Consider the following 24,711-nt stretch of genomic DNA (forward strand, 5'->3'; position numbering starts at 1 on the left):
ATATTTATAATAAATTTTTTATTATTTCTTTTTTAACGCAAATTAAGTAATGATTGTTTTATAATTTTGGAACACCTTGATTTCATTATAAACTATTCAAAACCTAATTTAGTTATATATATGTACTAAACTGAAAAAAAAAGAAAAAAATATATGCAGTTATGTTGAATTTGTATAATGTGTACAAGAACTTGTATTATGGTATGTTTAGAATAGTTTGGGTAGTATTACAACATTCAAAATTACACGTGATAAATAACAGGATGACAACTAACATTTTATGACAGTGACGTCTCCCTGAACCTTAATAATATTATTATCTTATCTTTTGTGATGTAAATTTGGAATCTTAGAATGAAAAAGATTGTTTTACATCAATTCGTTGATAAAAAAATCAAAAAATCAAAAAAGATAGCAAGAAAATTTTATATGATAGGTTTGCTTTTCTTGAGAATAAAATATAATAAATGTTATCTCTTAGGTGACAACAATAAAGTGAATAGCTACTTTCATATAGATTAATTAAAACATTATTATAGTTCTTATTTTATTGTATTTAAAAATAAAGGTATTGCTAAACATCACCGGTGGTGATAGTTCTGGTCGAAAATACATAACAGATAAGGAAATATAGAAAATTATTATTTTTTTTTTTGCTAAGATTATAAGCCAATTTATTAGAGTATAAAAGTAAACAGTATTGATGCAAAAAAAAATACAAATTAAAAAGTACTAGTTCCCCTATTACCACCCAGATAGACGAACCCAACAAATATAGAAAATTATCTTATGACGCTTTATCTTATGAAATAATGAAATAATGAATATCACTTTAAAGATGATCGGCATCAAAATCATGTGTGACAAATTTACTGCGCCTGAATAAATATTCTTAATCATATGATCAACTGTTACCTTTATGCATAATTACGTTTTCGGTCATACCTATCATAAAAAAAAAGTTTTCGATTTTCTTCGCTCAAAAAAAAAGGAAAAGAATTCAAATGTCTGACAATACTGGATTTAAGTCTATTGCTGAATCAAATGAGTGGGTTAAATGGATTAACGAAGCCGTTGCCGCCAAAGATTACATTAAATCTTATGAACGCAAACACTTTAGTGATATTCAAGAAATTGATTCTGGAAGTTATGGAAAAGTCTACCGTGCAAGTTGGAAAAATTCTCAAGGATATTTAGCACTGAAATCTTTTTATGACCTCAACAATACAATAGCCAAGGAAATTATTCATGAGGTAATTGAGTATAATGCATATTACATATTTATACTTAATTTGACTCTTACATTTTAATTTTTTATGATTTAGTTTAAACTTCAGCATCAAGTTAATTTTCATAATAATATTATTCGTTTTTGTGGTATTATTATCTCATATGAGGGTATTATAAAATTAAATAACAATGTCTGAAAAAACATATAAGTTTTGAAACTAAATACAGTATAATTTCTATTAGAAGAAAATCAAGTTGATAATTCAAAGTATTTGTTGGTGATTGAATATGCTGATAGTGGTACTCTTCGAAGCTATTTGAAGCAACATTTTGAAAATCTCACTTGGACTGATAAATTTGAATTGGCACTCCAGTTATCTTCTGCTGTATTATGCTTACATGATCAAGGAATCGCACACCGTGATTTGGTAATTTATTTTATACTGTACTACAATTATATTTGTCAAATGTATGATAATTACTCATTCATTTTATTTTTAATGTACCGTACTTGAAATAATAGCATTCTAATAATGTATTAATTCATCAAAGTGTCATTAAGTTAACCGATTTTGGACTGTCAAAGCGAATCGAAGAATCATCAAATATTCAACCAAAATTACATGAAAAGGTCACGTATATTGATCCAAAAATATTTAATCAAGTGCAAATCTATTCATTGAATAAAAAGAGTGATATATACAGTATTGGCATACTCTTTTGGGAAATATCTAGTGGCCGACCTCCTTTTTGTAATGAACCTTGTGATGATAATAATTTGGCTATAAGAATTCTACATGGTCTTAGAGAAGCACCTATTTCTGATACACCTGAGGATTATATAAAACTTTATACTGGTAAATATAAATCTCAATTCAATTTTTAATACTGTTTAATTAATTTAAATTTAAATTTTATTTTATACCATTTAGATTGTTGGAATAGTGAACCGGATAATCGTCCAACTATTAATCAGGTTGCTGATAAATTAAAGGCAATTAGTACAAAAAATAATAATTGTAATATTAATGCGGATGTCCAGTTATTAGGTGAACAACCGTTTAAGCTTAAATCGAATGTTATTGAGGTTCCTAAAAATATTAAATATTCACCATTTGAAAATTTATCACAAGTTATCCAAAATTTTGGCAAGATAAACATAGAAGAAATGGAACCTACAACATATATCGTACCTGTTAATATTATAGTTGATGAAATAATAAATATTCTTAATAAATTAGAAGAAGTAGAAGAAAAACAGGAAATTCTTAATTATCTTAATAATTATAATATAACTTCACAAGAAATTTATTATTGGTTATTAAATAATCAAGATAATTCCAATTCTGTTCTTCTGCTTGGTGTATTTTATTATTTAGGAATTTGGATTGATGTTAATAAACAAAAAGCATTTGAATTATACCAAAAAGCAGCAAATTTAAGTAATAGCATAGCTCAATATAATCTTGCTTTTATGTATGATAAAGGAGATTATGTTAACCAAGATAGAGAAAAAGCCTTTGAATTATTTAAAAAATCATCCGAGGGCGAATATCCAGAAAGTATATGCATGTTAGGATATTATTACCAATATGGTATTGAAACCGATTTGGATAGTAAAAAGGCATTTGAATTATATCAAAAAGCTGCAAATTTAGGAAATATTATAGCTAAATATAATCTCGCTTTTATGTATAAAAACGGAGAAAATTATTGGACAAGTTAGACGATTCGTAACGTTAACCAATATAAATACAACACCGTACAATATCCATAAAGTATTGCATGTCCGGTTGATAAAAAAGCATCTGTTATTATTGTTATTATTATATTTACTTTATGGGAAATTAGCAAATTAAAGTATCAAACTCAATGTAATAATATAAAACCAATAGATTAATTTTATAAGTCGTGGCTTAAAGAATTTTAAAGATTTAATTAATTGATAAGGATTTGGGTCAATACACAATTTACAAGTGGGGAGTGTCTTTGTTTCGGAAATCATAGTGACAACTCAGACGATTAAATTAATTATAAGAGTTTATAGATTAATTTATTTTGTGAATATAAAGCTATATAAAACTAATAATTTACAAATTTTTAATATATATTATGTACGAAATACAATTATATAATTTACAAATAATTATACAAAGAAATGTTTAACTAAATTATCTTACAATCATCATGTCTAGTTTTTGAAAGCTGACATAATTTATAATAAGCTTCTTTATGTCCTTGGTCAGCAGATTTTTTATACCAATATGCTGCTTTATCATAATCTTTTGCAGTTCCATATCCATTTTTGTACATAAAAGCAAGATTATATTGAGCCTGACTATCACCTAATTCCGCTGTTTTTTGATATAATCCGAACGCTTTACGCTTATTAATTTTGGTTCCTATTCCACTTTCATAACAGCGTCCTAACATTACAATACCGTCTAAACATTCTTCAGCTGATTTTTCAAATAATTTAAAAGCTTTACTATGATTTTTATCAACTCCATCTCCATTTAAATATAAAAGACCAAGATTATATGTCGCTAATAAATTTTCTTTATCCGCAGCTTTTTGATACCATCGGGCGGCCAATTTTAAATCTTTATCAACACCTATTCCCATACAATAACAATAACCTATATTTAATTGTCCCGCTGCGAAATCTTTATTCGCTACTTCGTTAAAATATCCAATAGCTAATTTTTCGTTTTTTGCAGTTCCGTATCCCTTGTGGTAGCATATTCCGACGTAATAATTTGCTAATATATAGGACTTTTTCTGTCCTGATGCATTATTATTAGATATATTAGATGCACATTTAAATAATCGAAATGCACTTTCATAATTTTTACTTGTCTCAATTCCCACGTAATAAAAATATCCAAGCAAAAAAATGAAGTCTAAATCATTCTGATTATCTAATAATTGTTTATAAATTTTCAGTGAATCTATCTCATTTTTATTAAAATAATCTATAATATTCTGTCCTATTGTTGTTGTTTCTTTTTTTTCTGTTATCATAAAAACAAATTCTATTAACTTGTTAACTACATTCGGATCCTCTTTTTCGGGTAAAATATTAGTGTTTCTACCGGATGATATTAAAATTTCTGTAATTTCTTTATTAAAATCAGATAATTCTCCTCCGTTTAATGAATTGTTAATACTTACATGGAAAGGTACTGGTTCATAATTATTATTATTGGTATGTGTCACGTCAATAATTGTTTTTAATCTATTAAACACATCATTCATATTTGGACGATTATCTGGTTCACCATCCCAACATTCTAAATGAAACAAAGTAAGCTTTAGTTAAAATGTCGTTGATATTATCGTTATATTACATATAATGAGTTGACTAATAATATAAATAATTTAAATTATATTTACCAACATAAAGCTTACTATAATTAGGCGGTGTATTTGGAACAATCGTTTCTCTGAGACCTTGTGTGATTCGTTTGGCTAATTCACGATCATATTGTTTGCCTTCGAAAGGTGGTTTACCGCTTGATATTTCCCATAGAAGCACACCAATACTGTAAACATCACTTTTCTTATTTAATAAATATGATTGTTCTTCAACGAATCCTTTTGGTTCAAAATACGGAATAACACCAACTAATCGTGATTGAGGGTTGGATATTTCTTTAATTCCTTTTGATAATCCAAAATCAGATACTTTTATTGTATTTTGATGAACTAATACACTACCGGAATGCTATTAAATAATACAAATTAATAAAATATCAAATACAAGTAAATCTTACAAATTATTAAATTATGATAAATTACCAAATCACGATGCACAATTTCTTCATTATGTAAACACAATACTGCACAAGTCAATTGATATGCCAAATTGTATTTGTCATTCCAAGTAAGTTTACCGAAGTTTCTTTTCAAATAGTTTTGTAAGGATCCGCCATCAGCATACTCCATTACTAATAAATAATTTATTATCTGATCATTCGAAATTTCTATATTATAAAGAAAACACGTTATTCAAGTGTAAATATACTGTATAAAAGGATTGGTTTCATTTTTCAATTTTTTTTTTATTTTGGCATCTTTTAAATACGATTCCCGTATAGAAAAAATGGACGCTTAACGATTTTTCTTAAACGCTGAATAAGATAATAATTAATTTATTATTTACCTTGAGTAATTCCATAATAACTTATAATATTACTATGAAAAGCAACCTCCTGTTGAAGACCGAGCTAATTAATTATAAAAAAAAAATAACTTCGGTTAAAGTTATTTAAAGGCATATTTAAGAATAAGTATATATATATAGGTACCTCATGAACAAGTTCTTTAATAGTAATGTTATCAAGTTTGTTAAAAGATTTTAACGCAAAATATTGTCCTGAATTTCTCCAATTTGCACGATAAACTTTACCAGAGTTGCCAGAGCCAATTTCTTGAATATTACTAAAATGCTTATGTTCATAAAGCTTAATGTATTTTTTAGAAATAGCATCCTCAATCCATTCATTATAATTGCCAGTTTGGTTGTTATGAGACATAGTGAGCTTTTTTCTGTAAAAAAGCTTACACAATTTTACGGAAAGTTTTGTTATTCGAATGTAGAAAAAATAAAATGGCGTTTTATGCAATTATGTCACTCTCTACTACGCCTGATTATTATGATTGGCCCAATCATTGACATTGTAACATTGTTTATCGATCATATGAATAAATATTTACCGCCAAAATAATTAGTATTGTCGGAGTTAATATGCACAAATATTAAAATCAGGTAATTTGAATTATGTCCGGCGTATTATTATAAGAAGTACAGTGCGGGTCCCAAAATGCGTAGCGGCAAGACATACTTGATATCGCTTTAAAATCTACAAACTTTCTTTGCTATTTATTTATCTATTTATTTATTTATTTATTATTTATTTATTTATTTTGAATTAGTACCGCATTTCTTTATTAAAATATATAAAACTATATCATAGATTACATATTTTTAAGAAATACCTAGAAACGCACGTTCCAAGGATTATGCATCTCTATAATTAAACATTCTATCTAAAGAGCTGATCTATGCAAATCTATACTATACTAAAATCTCTTTTGTATTTATTTTGAAATTAATTAATTAATTAGTAAATTTTGTAAGCTTAATGACGAAATATACACGTAAGTTGATTTCGGTTCACGACTCCGTTAAATCAACATACGCTTATTACTTAATTTGGAAATGATGTTCTACAAACATATAAAATAAGGTACATAAAGGTGCTACGTTTACACATTTCTTTTATAAACTTTCCAAAAATGACAATATAACAAAGACTCGTCACAAAAACCTGTTAATAGAACAATGAAATCAATATATATGTGCGTTATTTTAAAAAAGTAAAATTTTTTTTTATTCAACGCACAGTTTTTTATTTTATGCTTTTAATATTACTGTAGTGATTTTTTCCAGTATTTTCCATGTTTTACGCTGAAACCGACTATTTAAACGAATTAACTGATTTAATAAATCAGGTTGAGGATGCAATTTCTAAAAAATATATTAAATTTTACGAATATGAACATTTTAGAAATATTCAAGAAATTGGCGCTGGAAGTTTTGGAAAAGTTTATCGTACCAAATGGAGAAATTCCGATCAATATTTAGCATTAAAGTCTTTTTTTAATCTTGACAACATTACTATTAAAGAACTTATTCATGAGGTGATTATAAAAATCTTTTTTTGAATTATTTCAATTGTAACCAGCGTCGGCACGGAATATTTATTCGGATGTCGTCAGATAATCGTTAAACGGAAACTAAAATTTTTATACTTAATAAATATTTTTATATGATCTATTAGCTTGAACTTCAACGTGAAGTGGCTTTTCACGATAATATTATTAATTTTTATGGGATTACTACTTCAAATCAAGGTATAAAATAGTTAACACTTTTTTTGATATTTTAAAGACATTTTTTGTTTATAATAACCTTTTTTTATTTAGAGTTTTCGCATAATATAATGACGAAGAATTATTTATTAGTAATGGAGTATGCTAATGGTGGTTCTCTCCGAAACTACTTGAAACATAACTTTAAGTATCTCTCTTGGAAAGATAAATACAAATTGGCATATCAATTAGCATGTGCTGTATCATGTTTGCACAGTGAAGGAATAGTACATCGTGATTTGGTAATTTATTAATCTAATATTTATTTTATTAATAATTATAATGATTTGTTTATTAATATATTGATTTAAATCTAATAGCATTCTGGTAATGTATTAATACATGAAAATAACATCAAGCTAGCTGATTTCGGATTATCAAGAAGAATTGAAGTATTATCCAAAAAGCAATCAACTCTATTTGGAATAGTTCCATATATTGAACCAAAAAAATTTGGGACGAGCGGCAATAATCAAAACTCTCTAAACCAAAAGAGTGATGTTTACAGTTTCGGCGTATTACTTTGGGAAATTTCTAGTGGTCAACGTCCTTTTTGCAATGATGCATATGATGCTGGTTTGGCTACGCAAATTTTCCATGGGCGAAGAGAAACACCTATTCGTGGTACTCCCACTGAATATTCTAAAATTTATATTGGTAAATATATTGTTTAATTTTAATTATAGTAAAGCCACCTAATATTCTATTCAGGTTATTGATTATAAGCAATAATACAGTTATTGATCGAGTAAACATATTTTTTCTATCTTTTAGAATGCTGGGATGGTGAACCAGATAATAGACCGTCTATGGTTGAAGTTGTTAAAAAATTAGAACCATTTATTCCAAAGAAAGTTGGTAATTTAAAGATAATCGAAGCAAATGATGACATCGAAAATCCGTCATCGTGCATAAAATCATCTCAATTTATTAAATCTATTCAAGTTTCTGAATATACAAAAGAAGGCACGTCTAATAAAATTAATGAAGACAATGAAATTAAAAAAGCGTTAGCTAATAAAATAGTTGAGCTTATTTTTAAGGAAATAGATGAAGAAAAAGATCAAAAAATAAGAAACCAAGTTATTCTTGATAATCTTAATAGAAATAAGATTACTTTATTAGAAATTTATAATTGGTTACATGATAATCAAAATGAACCAAATTTTATTTTTTTGCTTGGGTACTTCAACTACTTTGGAATAGGAACGGATGAAAATAATGAGGAAGCATTTAAATTATTTAATGATGCTGCAAGAAAAAACCATATATTATCACAATATTATGTAGGATTATGTTATGAATTTGGTCATGGGACGGAAAAGAACGAGAATTCAGCTTTTGAATATTTTAAAAAAATAGCTGATCAAAATTATGCATTAGGGCAATTAAAAATAGGCTATTTTTATTATAAAGGAATAAACACTAAGAAGAATTTAAAAGAAGCTTTTATTTGGCATCAAAGAGCTGCAGAAAATGGAAACCTAATGGCAATGTTCAATCTCGGTAAAATGTATAAAAATGGAGAAGGTACCGATAAAGATATCGAGCAAGCAATTTATTGGTGTAATAAATCTTTCGAAGGAGGAAATCAAACTGAAAAAGTTCAAAAATTTGTAGAAAAACTAACGAAAATTAAGAATAGAAAAACATGTAAAAAATGTACGGTTAGCTAATAAACTAATTTATATATTTGTAATATTTATCAACTAGTCACTTCATTATACATAATAAATACAAATGTTTTTTATTTGTCGGACGGGTTTATTCGTAATTTACTCGTCTATTTTTTTTATTAATTTGGCATTGGGCTTAAAATTTCAAAATTCATCAATTCATAATTTTACGTCATTCCTACATAAAAACTATCGCGTAAATCAGAAATTAATCACGTAAATTTTAATTTTATGATGGTAGCCGGATTCATTTTACTGGGTTACAAATAACATTATGGATGTGACAATCAATGGGCGACAATTAGAGTTTTTTTTCTCTGGATGTAACAGTTGTGACACTAAGTGTCAAATTACTCTCCTTACCCTAATCCTAATCCTAACCCTTAACCTAACTCTAGTTCTAACCTTAATTCTAAAGAACCGGCAAAATGAATCCGGCTACCATTTTTGGAGGCGACGGGTTCGTCATCCTTAACTTACGCATCATGTGTACGATATTAACGTACGCACCGACCGGTTATTAACGCTATCACGTGCAAGTGCATAACTCCTAAACTCCGATAGGATGTATGCGTACGTCAGCAGAGATCCGGATTTATCATTTATTTTTTTTTGTGTGTTATCTCACATATTATAGGAGGAAGTTTGAAAAAATAAAAAAATTTTTCATTCATTCATTCATTTATTTATTTATTATTTTTTTTTTTGATATACATTTTATTCCGATAAAAAATTACTAATTATAGTAAGAACCATTTGATAATTCTAGCCGGCTTACGTCTTAATGCAGGCCAACTTAGGTTGCGCTAGTGACACGATAATACTGTAATTTTAGCCAAAAACGATTGAAATGAGCAATAATGATAGACTAGTTCACGAGTCGGAATAAAATTGTTATTGTTACCATCGTTTTCTGGTGTTCGGTAGGTAGTAATAGAAAGAAATATAACCCTATAAAAAAAGTTGTCCAAACACTGTTCAGTTTTTTGTTCAGAAAATTGACCCCGTTCCGAACATTTACTTGACATATATTGGACAATTATCATGATATTGTACGTTTTTTATGTGGTCGAAAATTCTCAATCTCTGCATCTTGTACTAAATGGTAACAAATATTGTATAATAACGTGCGAGCGTTCGGAAAATCGACCCCATTCCGAATATTTATCAGACAAACATTTTTTTATAGGGTAAGGATCGGTTAATTTATAACAATCGATAAGGTAAAGCCCGTAAAGGTGTATATGGATAGTCGATAATAAACGATTATAAGCGATAATAAATAATGTGATAGATTAAAGGTAGATCGAGTGGTGTGTATATAAAAAAAAACGATTAGTTATCAAATGTATACGAAAAATCAACGATATATAACAAAATTAATAATTGATAATAAATGATGGTGAACGATAATAAATAGTAATAAACAGTGTGTAAAAAAAATGATAAAATGTGTATGCACAATACGGAAACAGATCAGTGGCTTATTAACAATAAAACAAAATACGATATTACTGCTTCTATCGGCGCTCTGTAATATCCGTATATTATCGGCTGATAATAAAACCTAACTAACTTTTTCTAAACGAATTCAAACTGAACTTTTACAACTATAAACGATGGTCCTTTTTATAATATTAGATTTTTGGTGCAATTCTGTCTTTTCGAACAGAATCGCTATTCGGCCATTATTACCTCCCGGCCAATTGTGGAGATCTGGGCACATTTGTCTATACAGCCACCTATATTCAGCCACCTATATTCAGCTACCTTTCTATCGCTAAGCTTCCGTTTGTTATCTAATCACTAAATAACTAATACTAAAAATAAACAAACAAAAATGAAAGATAAACATAGAAATAAAAATAAACAAAAATTATCCCGTGACATTAAAAATCATAAAAATTCCGTTTTTTCTATAATACAGCAAAAATTCCGATTTATTTATTTATTATAAAAATGTAATTTTTCCGGTACGTTAAGGAACTCTCCAATTTGTAATTCTGGCCGGCATCATAAATTTGGCCTGAATTAATTCTAAATGACTCAAATGAAACAAATGACCCATATGAGGGTCATTCAGGGGTCATTTCAAATGGCCAAATGACCTATCATTGAGTAGATAGAGGAGATAGCTTTTATATTTTTTTGGTATCAATGATTGTGTATTGTTTACTTTATATGCATTTTTTTAAAAATAATAATCATTTCCTTAGCACTTTTGGCGTGTGAAACTTATTCGCGATAGAAAGTAGTAGCGAACAAAATTGTAGAAAATTAATTACAAAAGGTATTGGCAATAGATCGGAATTTATTAACAAAGTTCTACTGTAACAAAAATATATTATTAGGAAATCTAGGAAAACGGAAACTGTTTCGCGTTTATTTAAAAAAAAATTACGAAAGTTAGCATATAACAAAATATGCAACACCAAATAAAACCCTGTAAAAAAATCGATCCGTTTTTTATATTCCATCTTTTTTCCGTAAAAGGCAGAATTAATAAGCTTATATCACGGAATTTATCGAATTATTTTCATTTCCGTGAATGGATCTGTGAACGGATCCCGCGAAAGGCTCATTTTTTACGGAGCTTTTACAGAAATAACGGATAAAAATTTTTTATAGGGTAAACAGTGTTACGAAAATCAAAAAAGGAAAAAGCAAGGACTAATATGTGGAACTAGGTTTGTTTATTAGAAGAATTGTTATATTATAAACATTATGTACTAGTGTATTTGGAAAATTGCATTACCACAAAATCGCAGTACAACTTCACTAACGCTCCGGGCAAATTAGAGAACTTATTATATATAGTTAGATCTGTTTTTATAATACAGTGGATTAAATTAATAGACTAAAATAAATTGATTTGCTAATGTTTGTAATATATTTCAACGGATATATATGTCCATATAGAAAATAATTTCTTATAATTATCCGTTAATTAAAGAATCTTTTTATCTATTCGGATTAAATTATTGTTAGAAAATTAACCAAATGTAATAAAAAGAAAACCATTCGTGAGAATTAAATATAAATAATTAAATTATTGGACGCACATTTATTTATACAATTACGTGTATGACGATTACGACGCATCTAAGTGAAATGATAAAACTAGAATACAAAATACAAATTATTAGCTGGTTTTACATGAATTAGTTCTTTTTCTATCCTTAATTTTCATTAATTTTTCTAAGTATTTTTGAACATTTTGATTTCCTCCTTCAAAAGATTTATTACACCAATAAATTGCTTTATCGATATCTTTATTGGTACCTTCTCCATCTTTATACATTTTACCGAGATTGAACATTGCCATTAAGTTTCCATTGTTTGCAGCTTTTTGATACCAAATAAAAGCTTCTTTTAAATTCTTTTTAGCACTTATTCCTTTATGATAAAAATAGCCTGTTTTAAATTGTCCTAGTGCATAGTTTTTATCGGCTATGTTTTTAAAATTTTCAAAAGCTAAATCCTCGTCCTTTAAAGTTCCATGACCAAATTCATAACATAATCCTACATAATATTGTGATAATATATGGTTTTCCTTTGAAGCTTTATTAAATAATCTAAAAGCTTCGTCGTTATTTTTATCTGTTCCTGTTTCGAAATAGTTAAAATATCCCAGCAAGAAAACAAAATTTGGTTCATTTTGATTAATTAATAACCAATTATAAATTTCTAGTAAAGTTATCTTATTACTATTTAAGTTATCATAAATATTCTGATTTCTTATATTTTGATCTTTTTCTTCATTTATTTCTCCAAAAATAAGCTCAACTATTTTATTGACCAATGCTTTTTTGGTTTCATTGTCTTCATTAACTTTATTAGATTCACTTACTTCTGCATGTGTAAAAGCTTCAATTAGTTGAGACTTTTCATGTGACGATGAATTTTTAATGTCAATTTCTTCAATTATCTTTAACATATCTGATTGTGGAGTACTAAACTCTTTTAATCTTTTAACAACATCGATTATAGAGGGTCGATTATCTGGTTCACCATCCCAACATTCTAATACATAAATAAAATATTTATTATTTAGATAAGCTTAAATAATTAAAGCGACAATACTTCACAAAAATTAAATATACTATTTACCGGTATAAAGATTAGAATATTCTCTGGGTGTGCCAGGAATAATTGATTCCCTAGAACCTACGTGAATTCTTATAGCCAATCTAACATCATAATCGTCTTTGAAAAAAGGGCGTTGACCACTAGAGATCTCCCATAACAATACACCAACGCTGTAAACATCGCTCTTTTCATTTAGTGAGTATTCTTTATTTTCGCTCACAAATCTTTTTGGATCAATATAAGGTATTACGCCAAATAAATTTGAATGTTTTTTTGACGATGCTTCGATCCTTTTTGATAGCCCGAAATCGGCTAACTTAATAGTGTTTTTATGAACTAGTATATTACCAGAATGCTGTACAAAAAAATTAAATACATTAAAAATATATTGCGAAACTCAACAATTATCTTATTGTCAATAATGTTTGAATTAATTACCAAATCGCGATGCACTATTCCTTCATCATGTAAACATAGTACAGCACAGGCCAACTGATATGCCAAGTTGTATTTATTCTCCCAAGTAAGATTGCTGAAGTTCTTTTCCAAATATTTTCGAAGAGATCCTCCATCAGCATATTCCATTACTAGCAAATAATTTTGTGATCGATCAATTTCATTATCTAATAGCAAAAGAAGCAATAAGTTTACTTGCTACAGCAAAATTAAATGATTTGATTTATCATTACCTGACGTAAGTTTTGTTACTCCAAATAAATTGATGATATTATCATGAAAGTGTACCTCACGATGAAGGTCAAGCTAATGAAATGAAAAAAAAGAACGAAATCTATATCTTAAGAATTATTATTTTTTTTTTTTGAAAGGAGTTATTATTATGCTTTGTATACCTCATGAGAAAGTTCCTTAATAGTAGCACTATCAAGATTAAAAAAAGACTTTAACGCCAAATATTGTTCCGAATTTCTCCATTTTGCACGATATACTTTTCCAAAACCACCTATTCCAATCTCCTCTATATTGCTAAAATGCTTATATTCATAATATTTGATATGTCTTTTATTAATAGCTTCCTCAATCCATTCAATTGGTTTTTCAGTAACAGCGTTAGAAGACATGGCAAAACAAAATGACAAAAAATCGAATAAAAAAGAATAATTTTTTTTTTAAAAAAAATGTAAAGAATTAAATAAAATAATTCATGCGAAAAAAAAAAATTTTACTATTTCTATTTCGTAAGAAAACAGGTTTTTTTCAAACGCCTTTGTGCAGCTGTGATTGTCATTCTTCATTTAAAAATTTAAAGAATAAAAAAAGCTCTTGTGTAAATCTTTCATTCGTTAATCACGTGATTGTTCTAAAAATACTTACCAGAAATAGAAAAGTACAATCACAATTTTAAGGTTTATCGGAGATTCCAATTCCCCTCCTTAATTACACAACATGATTCATTGTTTGGATAATATTGTTGAAATCATAATTAAATTCGGAAATAAGTTGAAAGCGATAATCAAATGAGTGGTTTAATAATAATTCAGTCATGGGTATTGAAATTTGGACTTGCCCAACTGGTTTTTTAATTGGACAATTTTGAACACTAGTTTAATTTAATAATTTTAATAATTTGAATTAAATTAAAATATTGGCCAAAATTAGTCATAATTCTCATAATTCTGGCCTTAATCTAGCCTTAAATTAAATTTTTTGTCATGTGATCTGTCCAAATGAAAAAACAAGTTTTAGACGGTTTTGGATAAATGTCCAAAACGCCCAATTGCCCAATTGCCCAACACTGAGTCAGACAGACAGACTGTCATTTCAATTGGATTGAAGAATCCATCTAAAAAACATATTAAATGTTATGATTTTAAAGAAACAGGTGCTGGAAGTTTATCTTGTCAATTTGCCGATTGGAAAAATTCGGAACAATGTTTAGCGTTGAAATCTTTTTCAATCTTGACAACATTGCAAGTTCACAAAGTTAATACAAAATGTTTATGAATAAAAAATCGTGTCATTGATTGGTTGAGTTCTCAGAAACGTTATAAACTTACCCGCCAATAAAATTACGTATTGATCACGTGATAAACTTTTTATATATAAACTTTTTTTATTGAAATTTGAAAAAGTGACCCAATAATAAACGGGTGAAAAGAAACGCTCACGCTCAATCAACTCTACCTTCTCTCCATCGAATTCACACCTTTTTATTTTGGCGTTCGAAATCAACAGGACCGATACGATGTATTATTAATTTACAATCTCAGAGGCCAAATGACCATTTTGTCCCTCGTTGGATCATCCTTATTACATCAAATTACTTGCATGCGGGTGGTTGGACATCATTTATTCATGACTGTGAGAATAGGCAGTCTTTTTATAATTCTATTAGTCCTCATTTAGATTATTTTAACTTTTTTCTAAATTTTTTAATTTTCATTCGTATGCTATTTCTTTTCTTTCGGCGTCTAGTGTGATTGGTTCGTGATCTGGCTTTGCCTAGGAATTTTTTTTAAATAGAGGCGTGGCGGTTCCTTTTTAGGGGGATTGGACATACTCGCATTAGCTTAGCTTAGTTTCGTTTTATGTATAACTCGTTCTGCTAGCAGTTGTTTGTAGTCCCTGATCACTGTCTAAATAATAAAAATGAAAAAATAAAAAAGTGGCCTGACCGGGTGAAGCGAACCGAAAAATCGAATTTGTGTGGCCTTATCGTGAGGTGGTACTTATTAGGCTTTTATGGGATTACAACAACGGACCAGCAAGGTGCAAAGATAAATGTTAAAACAACGTATTATTACTTTAATAAATACTTTCTAATATTATCATTCGAAAATTCTAAATAAACAAAAAATTTTTGCATTTAAATATTAAGGAATATAATTTTAATGATGCAATATTTGTGCAATTAAATTTTAGCTTACATTTTTTAGTAATGTGTTGGATCCTATCAAATTAGTTGATTTTAGGTTATCAGGTTATCAAAAAGAATCGAAGAGGCATCTAAAAAGCAAACAGATTTATTTGAGATAGTTCCTTACATTTATCCAAAAAAGTTTATTAATCAAAGAAACGGCGATAACTAAAAAAAAATCATATTCTTTAATGAAAAAAGCGATGTTTATGGCGTCGGTGTATTTTTATAGGGAATATCAAGCAGTAGTAGGCCACCTTTTGATACAGGTGATCGTATGATGGTAGATTGGTAGTTTAGCTATTCGAATTTTATTAGGCCTTCGAGAAACAACAATTCCTGGTACTTCTGTTGATTATATAAAGCTTTATACTGGTAAGTAAATTATTATTTTAACGGTAATACTTATTTTATCACTCTGATTGATGCTTTATATATTATTTAGAACGTTAGGACGGTGAACCTGCTAATAGACCATTCGTGCACGAAATTGTTAATACTAGGTTAACAATTATTTTATAATCGAATATAACAAATTATTATCAACAATGAAGGTAGAAGTTCTTATGAGATTAGCAATCAAATAGCAAATGAAAATGAACACGCAAACGGAGTAATGATGTTAGGATATTACTATTTTAGTGAATTGATAAACAAAAAGCGTTGAGAATTGTATCAAATAGCTGCAAATTGAAGAAATAATGCAATCCAACACGATCTTGCTCTCATGTATGAAAATGGAGAGAGCGTTGGTAAAGAATTAATAAAGTTTTTTATTTTAGAAGTCGACCGAAGGAGGTTACTCTAATAGCCCTATAAAACAATTTTTCAGAAAATGATCACGTGTCTGAGTTTCTTCAGAATAAAAACTAGAAAAATGATCATTTATCGGAGTTTTTTCCAGAATTTTTTTATAGGGATGGAATAACAAGATTGGGACATTATTATAATGGTATCGGAACTAACATTAATGAACAAATAGCATTCGAATTATATCTGAAGGCGGAAATGTGATAGCTCAATACAATCCAGCTCTTATTGTCCGAGGCGTAAGCGTAGGGCACTATGCGTTTAAATACCAATCATATTCTAGATTTCTAGTATTTCGTGTGATTTGTGAAAGATATAATAATTCTGTTGAATATGGGACATCAAAATTAAAAAAAAATAAGAAGGCTTACTCTAAGATATTTAAGCTAATATTTAAAAAGTTTGAAGCATATCGGACAAATGTGTTAGCCTTTGGGCCTGGTCCTGACTCCGACTCCTAAATTAATTGTTTATAAAATAAATTAAAATTATTAATTTTTTCTTTTTTTAAAAAAAAAAGAAATGGAAATTAACGATAAAAAAAAAGAAAATATACTCAGCTTCAATTTTATATTTATGACGCTAGGTTCTTACATACAGTATATTAAAAATAATAATAAACTATCTTTGTACTGTACGAACATGACTTTGTACGAAAGAAAATTTTATTTTACATTGTAATTTGATATTGTGCTATAATAATTTCATATTGTTTTTAGAATCTTAATAATTCAATTTCCATTTTCAAATTACTCACGAATATATTTAGTTATTTAACTTAATGATTGATCTAACTTCAAATCCTTCAATATTATTGGATTAACAAGCGCTCGAATTATTTTGGAAAGATATTCCATACGCGTTTCTAAAAGAGTATCATTATTCAGCAATAAAATTTTTTTAGGTATATGTCTTTTTCTATACATCCGAAAATAATCAACGTGGAATTCAAGAAGGCAAGGCCTACATTATTTCAATATCTGCCGATGGGAATGGACCATGCACAGATATTAAATATTACTTATCTAAACGTCCACATTTAGCTAATGATAACTTTTATTTGCAATCTAATCCATCTTGGATAGGAAATGTTTGGCACAGAACTGCCCTCGTAGGAATAAATAGATTGAGTAAATTTATAACGTGAAACTCAGAGTATTAAGCTGTTGATCTTCATTGATTGTTTATAAGCTCGCACACCTTGAACACTTTTATGACCAGTGAGTTGCATAATTGAATGTTCAGGAACTTTTTCATCATATAAAACTTGGTTAGCAGATTTACATCCAGAATGATTAGAAAATAGTTCAACAGGAATATCAATTTAAGTACATTAATTATAAATTATTGTCTTCTAAACAAAATAATCTATCCTTACATGATAATTCAATTAATAATAATATTGGACATATAAAATTACGTACTCCTCTTCAAGAAATTTCTTTATCCTTAAATTCTTTAGAAATGAAATACCTGTATTTCAAAATTGTACATGTTTAAATGTTTCTTTCTACCATATAAAAAAAATTAATAAGTTCTTTATATAATAGTTAGTTGAAATGATATCGGAAAAATACATAATTCAGTACCACTAAAAATAAGATTTGTATACGGAATTTGTACGGATTCATATGGAATTTACAAGATTTAAATAAAAAGTAACCCAAAATACATAAAGTTCATCCCCTATCAAAACCGCATATTGCGACAAAGACAAAAACAAACTTTAAGTTTCTTAAAGAAATATCAGTAGAAGTACTAGTATCCAAAGTCTCCAGAAGTAATCCTAAGAAATAATCTACTAATCCTTCAAATAAGTATGTTTCTTTAACTCATTTAGACCAGCACATTCCCTATTTACCTATAAGTTAAGGTTCCGTCCAAGTTTTTTGGAGTCAGACAACCTAAAAAACAAAAAAAAACAAAAAAAACGTAAGAACGTTTCTTTAACTCAATTGGAAATCAAAACTTCCCATATAGTACCTGCAATCGTTCAAGTCTCCAAGGGTCAGCATTCGTGCAAAAAGAAATCCTGGCAACCTACAAAAAAGAAAGAGAATTCCAGAACGTCCGACTTACAAAAAAAAAAGAAATCCTAAGACCTGAATCAACCTACAAAAAAATAGAAAATCTGAACTGATCTACAAAAAAGAAAAAAAAAGACCCCCGAAAAAAGAAAAAAATCTGGCCTACAAAATAAAAAAAGGATAAATATAAATAAAAAGAGTAGCGTGTGGGAATTGGGGAATAACAGAATAAATCAAAAAAAGATTTCTTTTAAAAAAAGGTGAAGACGTTAGGAATAATAAAAATTTTTCTTTAAAGGGAAGTAACGAAGAAAGAGAAAATTTTTTTTAAAAAAAAAACGAAAAGTGATAGGAGGTAAAAAGGTGTGATGGGAGACGAAAGAAGTGATGGAAGATGAAGAGGAGTGATGAGAGACGAAAAGAAGTGATGGGAGATAAAGAGGAGTGATGGGAGACAAAAAGGAGTGATGAGAGACAAAAAGAAATGATGGGAAGTAAACAGGAGAAAAAAAGAGATAATGGAAAATGAAAGATATAAAAAATAATGGGAGACGAAGATGGAATAATGAGAAGTAATACAAAAAAAATAAAAAAATGATCATGATAGGAGGTTGGGTAATGATAGGAAACCAAGTAAAAAATAAAACCATAAAGTAAAAAACAAAAATGAAGTTAATAAGAAACGAAATAAAAAAATAAATAAATAAATGAGTAAGAAACGAAACGTAAAGTGAAAAACAACTGAACCTTAATTGCAGAACCGGAAGGACTAAAGGACCTAAAAATAATGAAATAGAGTAGTAAGAAACAAAGTGTAAGCAGAATGTAAGTTAGAAATAAAAATAAAAGAAAAGAAAAATACCTTGAGACTGAGGAAACGAACCTTTACTGAAAACGAGATTCGATGAATCATGTGGCCAATCTGGCCAATCAAAAATATTAAATCTGTCACGTGATCGAAGACCTCGATGTTTATTAGAGATAAAATTTATAAATTAAAAAAGTATGCTAATATAAATCAAAAAGAATACCATTAATTAAATTAATTAAAGATAAAAAAAGAAAATATAGTAGAAATTCTTTATTAAAAAAAAAATTTCAAGCCAAAATTCTCAATACTCTTATTTAAAAAAATTGTTTTCAATAAAATTTTCTATTAAAGGACTTTTAAACGAAATTCTCCATAAAAAAAAGACTCACTTATAAAAAAACCTTTCAACCAACAAAATTGTCAAAAGAAATACCTCAATTAAAGAAAAATTTTCTAATGAAATTCTTATCAAAAAAGAATATCCCCTATTAAAGAAAAATTTCCAATAGAAATCCTCCATCAAAAAACATTTTCCCTATTAAAAAAAATTCTTACCTATTAAAAAAATTCTCAAAAGAATTACTATATCAAAAAAACTTCCCTCCTATTAGTATAAATGTATAACAAACAATAATTATTTTCTTTATTAAAAAAAATTCTTTACCGAAATTCTATATCAAAAAAAAATCTCCCCCGTTAAAAAATTTCTAAAGAAATAATCTATCTCCACCAAGTTATATTTTCACCTAGTATTAAAAAAAATTCTCAAAAGAAATTCTTTATCAAAAAAAAAAGCTCCCTATTATTAAAAAATAATTCTTTAATGAAATACTTTATCAAAAAAAAAAAAATCTCCCCGTTAAAAAATTTTCTAACAAAATTATCTATTAAAAAAATCCTTCCCTACTAAAAAATTCTCTAATGATTTTTTTGCATATTACTAAATATTTTTTTTATTAAATTTAATATATAATTCTTTTTTGTTATTTTTTTTCGTGTTTGAAAAGGTGATATTATCAAAGTCGTGATATGTTTTAAACCCCGTAAGACGAATCCAAAGTCACTTGTTATGTTGATCGACATGAAAAACAACAAGTGACTTGTTGTTTTTACAACATGCCTTTGAATTGTACAACAATGCTCATGAAAATATGACCAAATTAAGAAGCAGCAAATAAAGTTCAAATAAATTGCTGCGCCACAATATTTACACATGTGATGAATCTGCGTAAACAAGTAAGTTTACATGAATTTACAGCGAACCAATCATATTATATAGCCTGAAATGGAAATACAAAGGTTTGTTTCACTGACATTAGGTAATTGACTTTGCTTGTAACTCTTTTTCTTATTGTTATAATTATCAGGCCCTTTCCATTTTAGTTATATTGACAGAGTCCTGATCTGCGAATTCTTGGAACGCCTTTTTTATTTTTGTATTACCATCCGGAAAAAGATTTAAAATATTTCTCTTTTCTCGCACACTGTTACACTTCGCTGAAAAAAATTTTTTATTTTTATTTTTTATTTACTCAAAATTTTTTTTTCTTTTTGAGAAATAATAATATTTTTTACCATTTTTTTTTAAAAAAAAATCCATATTACATATAAATTTTTTTAATATTAAAATTTTTTAAAAAGACTTGAAATGCAAGCTAATAATTCGATTAATTGGATTGAAGAATCTATTTCCAAAAATCATATTAAATATTATGAATATAAATATTTTAATAATATTCAGGAAATTGGTACTGGTTGTTTCGGAAAGGTTTATCGTGCCAATTGGAAAAATTCAGAACAATATTTAGCGTTGAAATCCTTTTTTAATCTTGATAATATCACTATTAAGGAACTTATTCATGAGGTGACTATAAAAAATATAATATATAATATTTTTAGCTTTACTTAAATTTTTTTTCATATTAGCTTGAACTTCATCGGGATGTTGACTTTCATGATAACGTAATACGATTTTATGGAATAACAGAAGGTACACATTTTAAGCATGTGCAAAATTGACCTTTTTTTTAAAATAATGAAATAGTTAACAATTTACATAATATAAATTTAGATCGAAATTATAAAATGATGAAGAACTATTTATTAGTAATGGAATACGCTAACGGTGGTAGTCTTCGGAGCTATTTGAAGAAAAATTTTAGTAAACTTACTTGGAATGATAAATATAACCTTGCATACCAGCTAGCTTGCGCCGTATCATGCTTACATGACGAAGGAATTATACATCGTGATTTGGTATTTTATTATTTAATTATTGTTTTGCTAATTATATCATATATTATTTACATAATAATTCATATTATACGTTTTTTTAAAAAAAATAAATTAGCACTCTGGCAATGTGTTGATTCATCAAAATACTATAAAATTAGCAGATTTTGGTTTGTCGAAGAGAATTGAAACATTATCCAAAAATCAATCAAGTTTATTTGGTATAGTCCCTTATATTGATCCAAAAAAATTTAATAATTTACCGTACTCATTAAATGAAAAAAGCGATATTTACAGTGTTGGTGTATTATTATGGGAAATATCGAGTGGTCAAATCCCTTTTCATAATATTGAATATGATGTTATATTGGCATTACGAATTTTAAATGGATTTAGAGAAACACCAATTTCTAATACACCCGATGATTATGTGAATATTTATACTGGTAAATTGAATGAATTATTTAATTTTCATGAATTTTATCGTTTTGATTAAATTATAGATAATGATTTTTATTTTTTTATTAATAGCATGTTGGAATAGTGAACCAGAAGATCGACCAACGATAATTGAAGTAATTCAAAAATTAAAATCTGTCATTCCAAAATCAAATATGTTGACTATTAGTAATACATCTAGACAAATATTAAATGAAAACTCAACATTGTATAGTATTAATTATTCATCAAATGGATCATCACAGATTATTCGAGATTTGGAAATGAGGAATACAGAATCAACAAAGATTAGTGAAGAACTTACATTTAAAAGAAAAATAATTGATGAAATTGTTAATCTTATATTCAAGGAAATTGATAAAGAAAAAAATCAAGAAATAGGAATACATATTCTTAACAATCTTAATAATGGGATTAAATTACCAGAAATTTATGATTGGTTGTCGATTAATCAAAATGAGCCAAATTTCATTTTTTTACTTGGATATTTTAATTATTATGGAATAGTAACTGGTGAAAATAAAAAAGAAGCTTTTAATTTATTTAAAAATGCTTCTGAAAAAAATCATATATTAGCATATTATTATGTAGGTTTATGTTATGAATCTGGTAATGGAACTGTAAAGAATAAGAAGTTAGCTTTTGAATATTTTAAAAAAATAGCTGATAAAAATTATGCATTAGGACAATTAAAAGTAGGGTATTTTTATTATAAAGGAATAAGTATTAAAAAGAATTTAAAAGAAGCTTTTAATTGGTACGAAAAGGCTGCAAATAATGGAAATTTAACAGCCATGTGTAATCTTGGATTTATGTATAGATCTGGTGAAGGTACTAATAAAGACATTAACAAAGCAATTTATTGGTATAAGGAATCTGCTGAAAAAGGTAATCAGGACGCTCAAAAATCTTTAGAGAAACTTAGTAAACTTAAAAGTAGGAAAAATTTATGTAAGCTTAATTAAAAATTAGTAATAAAAAAGAGGCTTTTCAATTTTGTAATTAACTCGATAAACTGATAACCCATTTCTAAATGATACATAATTGAAAGTGAGGTTAAAATAATTCCATTTTCAGATAAAATATCTTTCGATTTATTTGGAATCTAAAGCATTTGCACTGAAATCTAATCAAAACGATTATGTTGCATTAATACAAAATAAAATCATAGTTATGGGAAATGTCTAAATAGGGTATAAGTCATATAATGAATATATGATCTTTTGGTTTTGTTTTACCGAAATTAACCATTATAAATTTACAGATAATATTAAATTTACTGACAAATGCTATTAAACTATATATTTAGGGGAAAAAAAGGCTATGTAAATTAAGCCCCTTATATCCGTAAGCAGAAGTAACTAATAAAGTTCAAGAAAATTATCATCAATGTTATTTAATGTTGGCTAATGTTATATTATTCCTTATATTGCTATATGGAATGTAGAACTCAAAACGGTGCTTGAAATTTAGGACTGTTAATAGTTCATGTTGCGCCAATCATTCAACACCTACCATAATATTGAATACTCCATGCCTAATACTCTAGCCATCATGTTCATTTCCGGTCGGTTGTATTTTTCGGTTTTTTTCGGTTGGTCTGTATTGCACCAATGGGATTGTTTATTTGTGGTCGCCTCAAAAACCTAGAAAAATATTGGTCTAAAAGGTCCGATCAGTCGCATTTTTCGGTCAGATTTAAGTTAATTTTGATTGGGCTGATCAGTTTGTACAACGCAACCATTTTTGAACTTTTAGCCCAATTTTTTTTGGGTTTTTTTGTCAAACGCCAAAAAATAACCAACCAAAATTATATAATTTCTGTTTAAGAAAAAAAGAAAAATATATATATCAATATAAGGAGTTCGAACTAAATTTCAATCTAAAGCAGTTTAATTTGCGATTGAAAATAAAAAAATTTTATTGGATAATTTTTGTACAACAAAATCTGACCGAAAAAATGCAACCGACTGGAAATGAACAGGGCTAATGACGCTATGTGGTTTGATGGTATCTTAATCATTGGTTGTATCATCAGGAAATTAATCGTAAAAAAGTTAATATGATGCATTTCGCCATTAATCCAATAATATCTCAAAGTATCATATTATTGAGATACCAATCGTAAAAAAATTTAATATGATGCATTTCGCCATTAATCCAGCAATTATCTCAAAGTATCATATTATTGAGATAATTTATGAATTTTCAACAGGATATAAGCCATAGCTATTCGATGGACACTCTAGAACTTCTGAAAACTTCTTTAGAGAAAGGGTGGCAGACTGATTAATATGCATAAGATTTTTGTCTTATGTGGAAACACCAAGTAATGACCACAGCATGTATACAAAAATCTCTGCATAAATTCAGTTCTTATGATTTAAACAAAACAAACCTTCTTTTTCCTTTCATACATAAACCATTTCATGTAAAGATGGTCTCCTCAGCTCAGGACTTATGGTCTTTTCAGTCTTAAGACCGAAAAGACTGGACCAAAAAGACTGCAAACTCTTATAGTAGGACTGAGTAGGACCATTGACCATCTTTAATTTCATGGCATTC

General features: G+C 27.7%; 5 protein-coding genes across 5 annotated transcripts; 3 read left to right on the forward strand and 2 right to left on the reverse strand.

The window, feature by feature from the left end:
* Nucleotides 1–1,004: 1,004 nt before the first annotated feature.
* Nucleotides 1,005–2,956, forward strand: OCT59_024039 (uncharacterized protein; the record flags this gene model as incomplete). Its single annotated transcript, XM_025330146.2, has 5 exons — nt 1,005–1,253; nt 1,326–1,398; nt 1,474–1,658; nt 1,754–2,087; nt 2,163–2,956. The coding sequence occupies 5 exons, from the start codon at nt 1,005–1,007 to the stop codon at nt 2,954–2,956; spliced, it is 1,635 nt and encodes a 544-aa protein (XP_025183762.2).
* A 440-nt stretch (nt 2,957–3,396) lies between these two features.
* OCT59_024040 (uncharacterized protein) lies at nt 3,397–5,768 on the reverse strand (the record flags this gene model as incomplete). The annotated part of the gene is made up of 5 exons (XM_066135132.1): nt 3,397–4,523; nt 4,627–4,957; nt 5,032–5,216; nt 5,396–5,459; nt 5,541–5,768. 5 exons carry the CDS (start codon nt 5,766–5,768, stop codon nt 3,397–3,399), a joined length of 1,935 nt encoding a protein of 644 aa, XP_065991185.1.
* A 925-nt stretch (nt 5,769–6,693) lies between these two features.
* On the forward strand, nt 6,694–8,843 carry OCT59_024041 (uncharacterized protein; the record flags this gene model as incomplete). Its single annotated transcript, XM_025315010.2, has 5 exons — nt 6,694–6,936; nt 7,077–7,149; nt 7,222–7,409; nt 7,488–7,824; nt 7,942–8,843. The coding sequence occupies 5 exons, from the start codon at nt 6,694–6,696 to the stop codon at nt 8,841–8,843; spliced, it is 1,743 nt and encodes a 580-aa protein (XP_025183764.1).
* Nucleotides 8,844–11,515: 2,672 nt separating this feature from the next.
* On the reverse strand, nt 11,516–14,011 carry OCT59_024042 (uncharacterized protein; the record flags this gene model as incomplete). The annotated part of the gene is made up of 6 exons (XM_025324895.2): nt 11,516–11,807; nt 11,906–12,866; nt 12,954–13,287; nt 13,371–13,555; nt 13,622–13,694; nt 13,784–14,011. 5 exons carry the CDS (start codon nt 14,009–14,011, stop codon nt 11,986–11,988), a joined length of 1,701 nt encoding a protein of 566 aa, XP_025183765.1. The 3' UTR covers nt 11,516–11,807; nt 11,906–11,985.
* Nucleotides 14,012–21,103: 7,092 nt separating this feature from the next.
* On the forward strand, nt 21,104–23,145 carry OCT59_024043 (uncharacterized protein; the record flags this gene model as incomplete). The annotated part of the gene is made up of 5 exons (XM_025324896.2): nt 21,104–21,319; nt 21,382–21,445; nt 21,527–21,711; nt 21,806–22,133; nt 22,219–23,145. 5 exons carry the CDS (start codon nt 21,104–21,106, stop codon nt 23,109–23,111), a joined length of 1,686 nt encoding a protein of 561 aa, XP_025183766.1. The 3' UTR covers nt 23,112–23,145.
* Between the last annotated feature and the right edge of the window lie 1,566 nt (nt 23,146–24,711).

This window comes from Rhizophagus irregularis, chromosome 4 (assembly GCF_026210795.1).
Source record: "Rhizophagus irregularis chromosome 4, complete sequence".
Taxonomy (NCBI): domain Eukaryota; kingdom Fungi; phylum Glomeromycota; class Glomeromycetes; order Glomerales; family Glomeraceae; genus Rhizophagus; species Rhizophagus irregularis.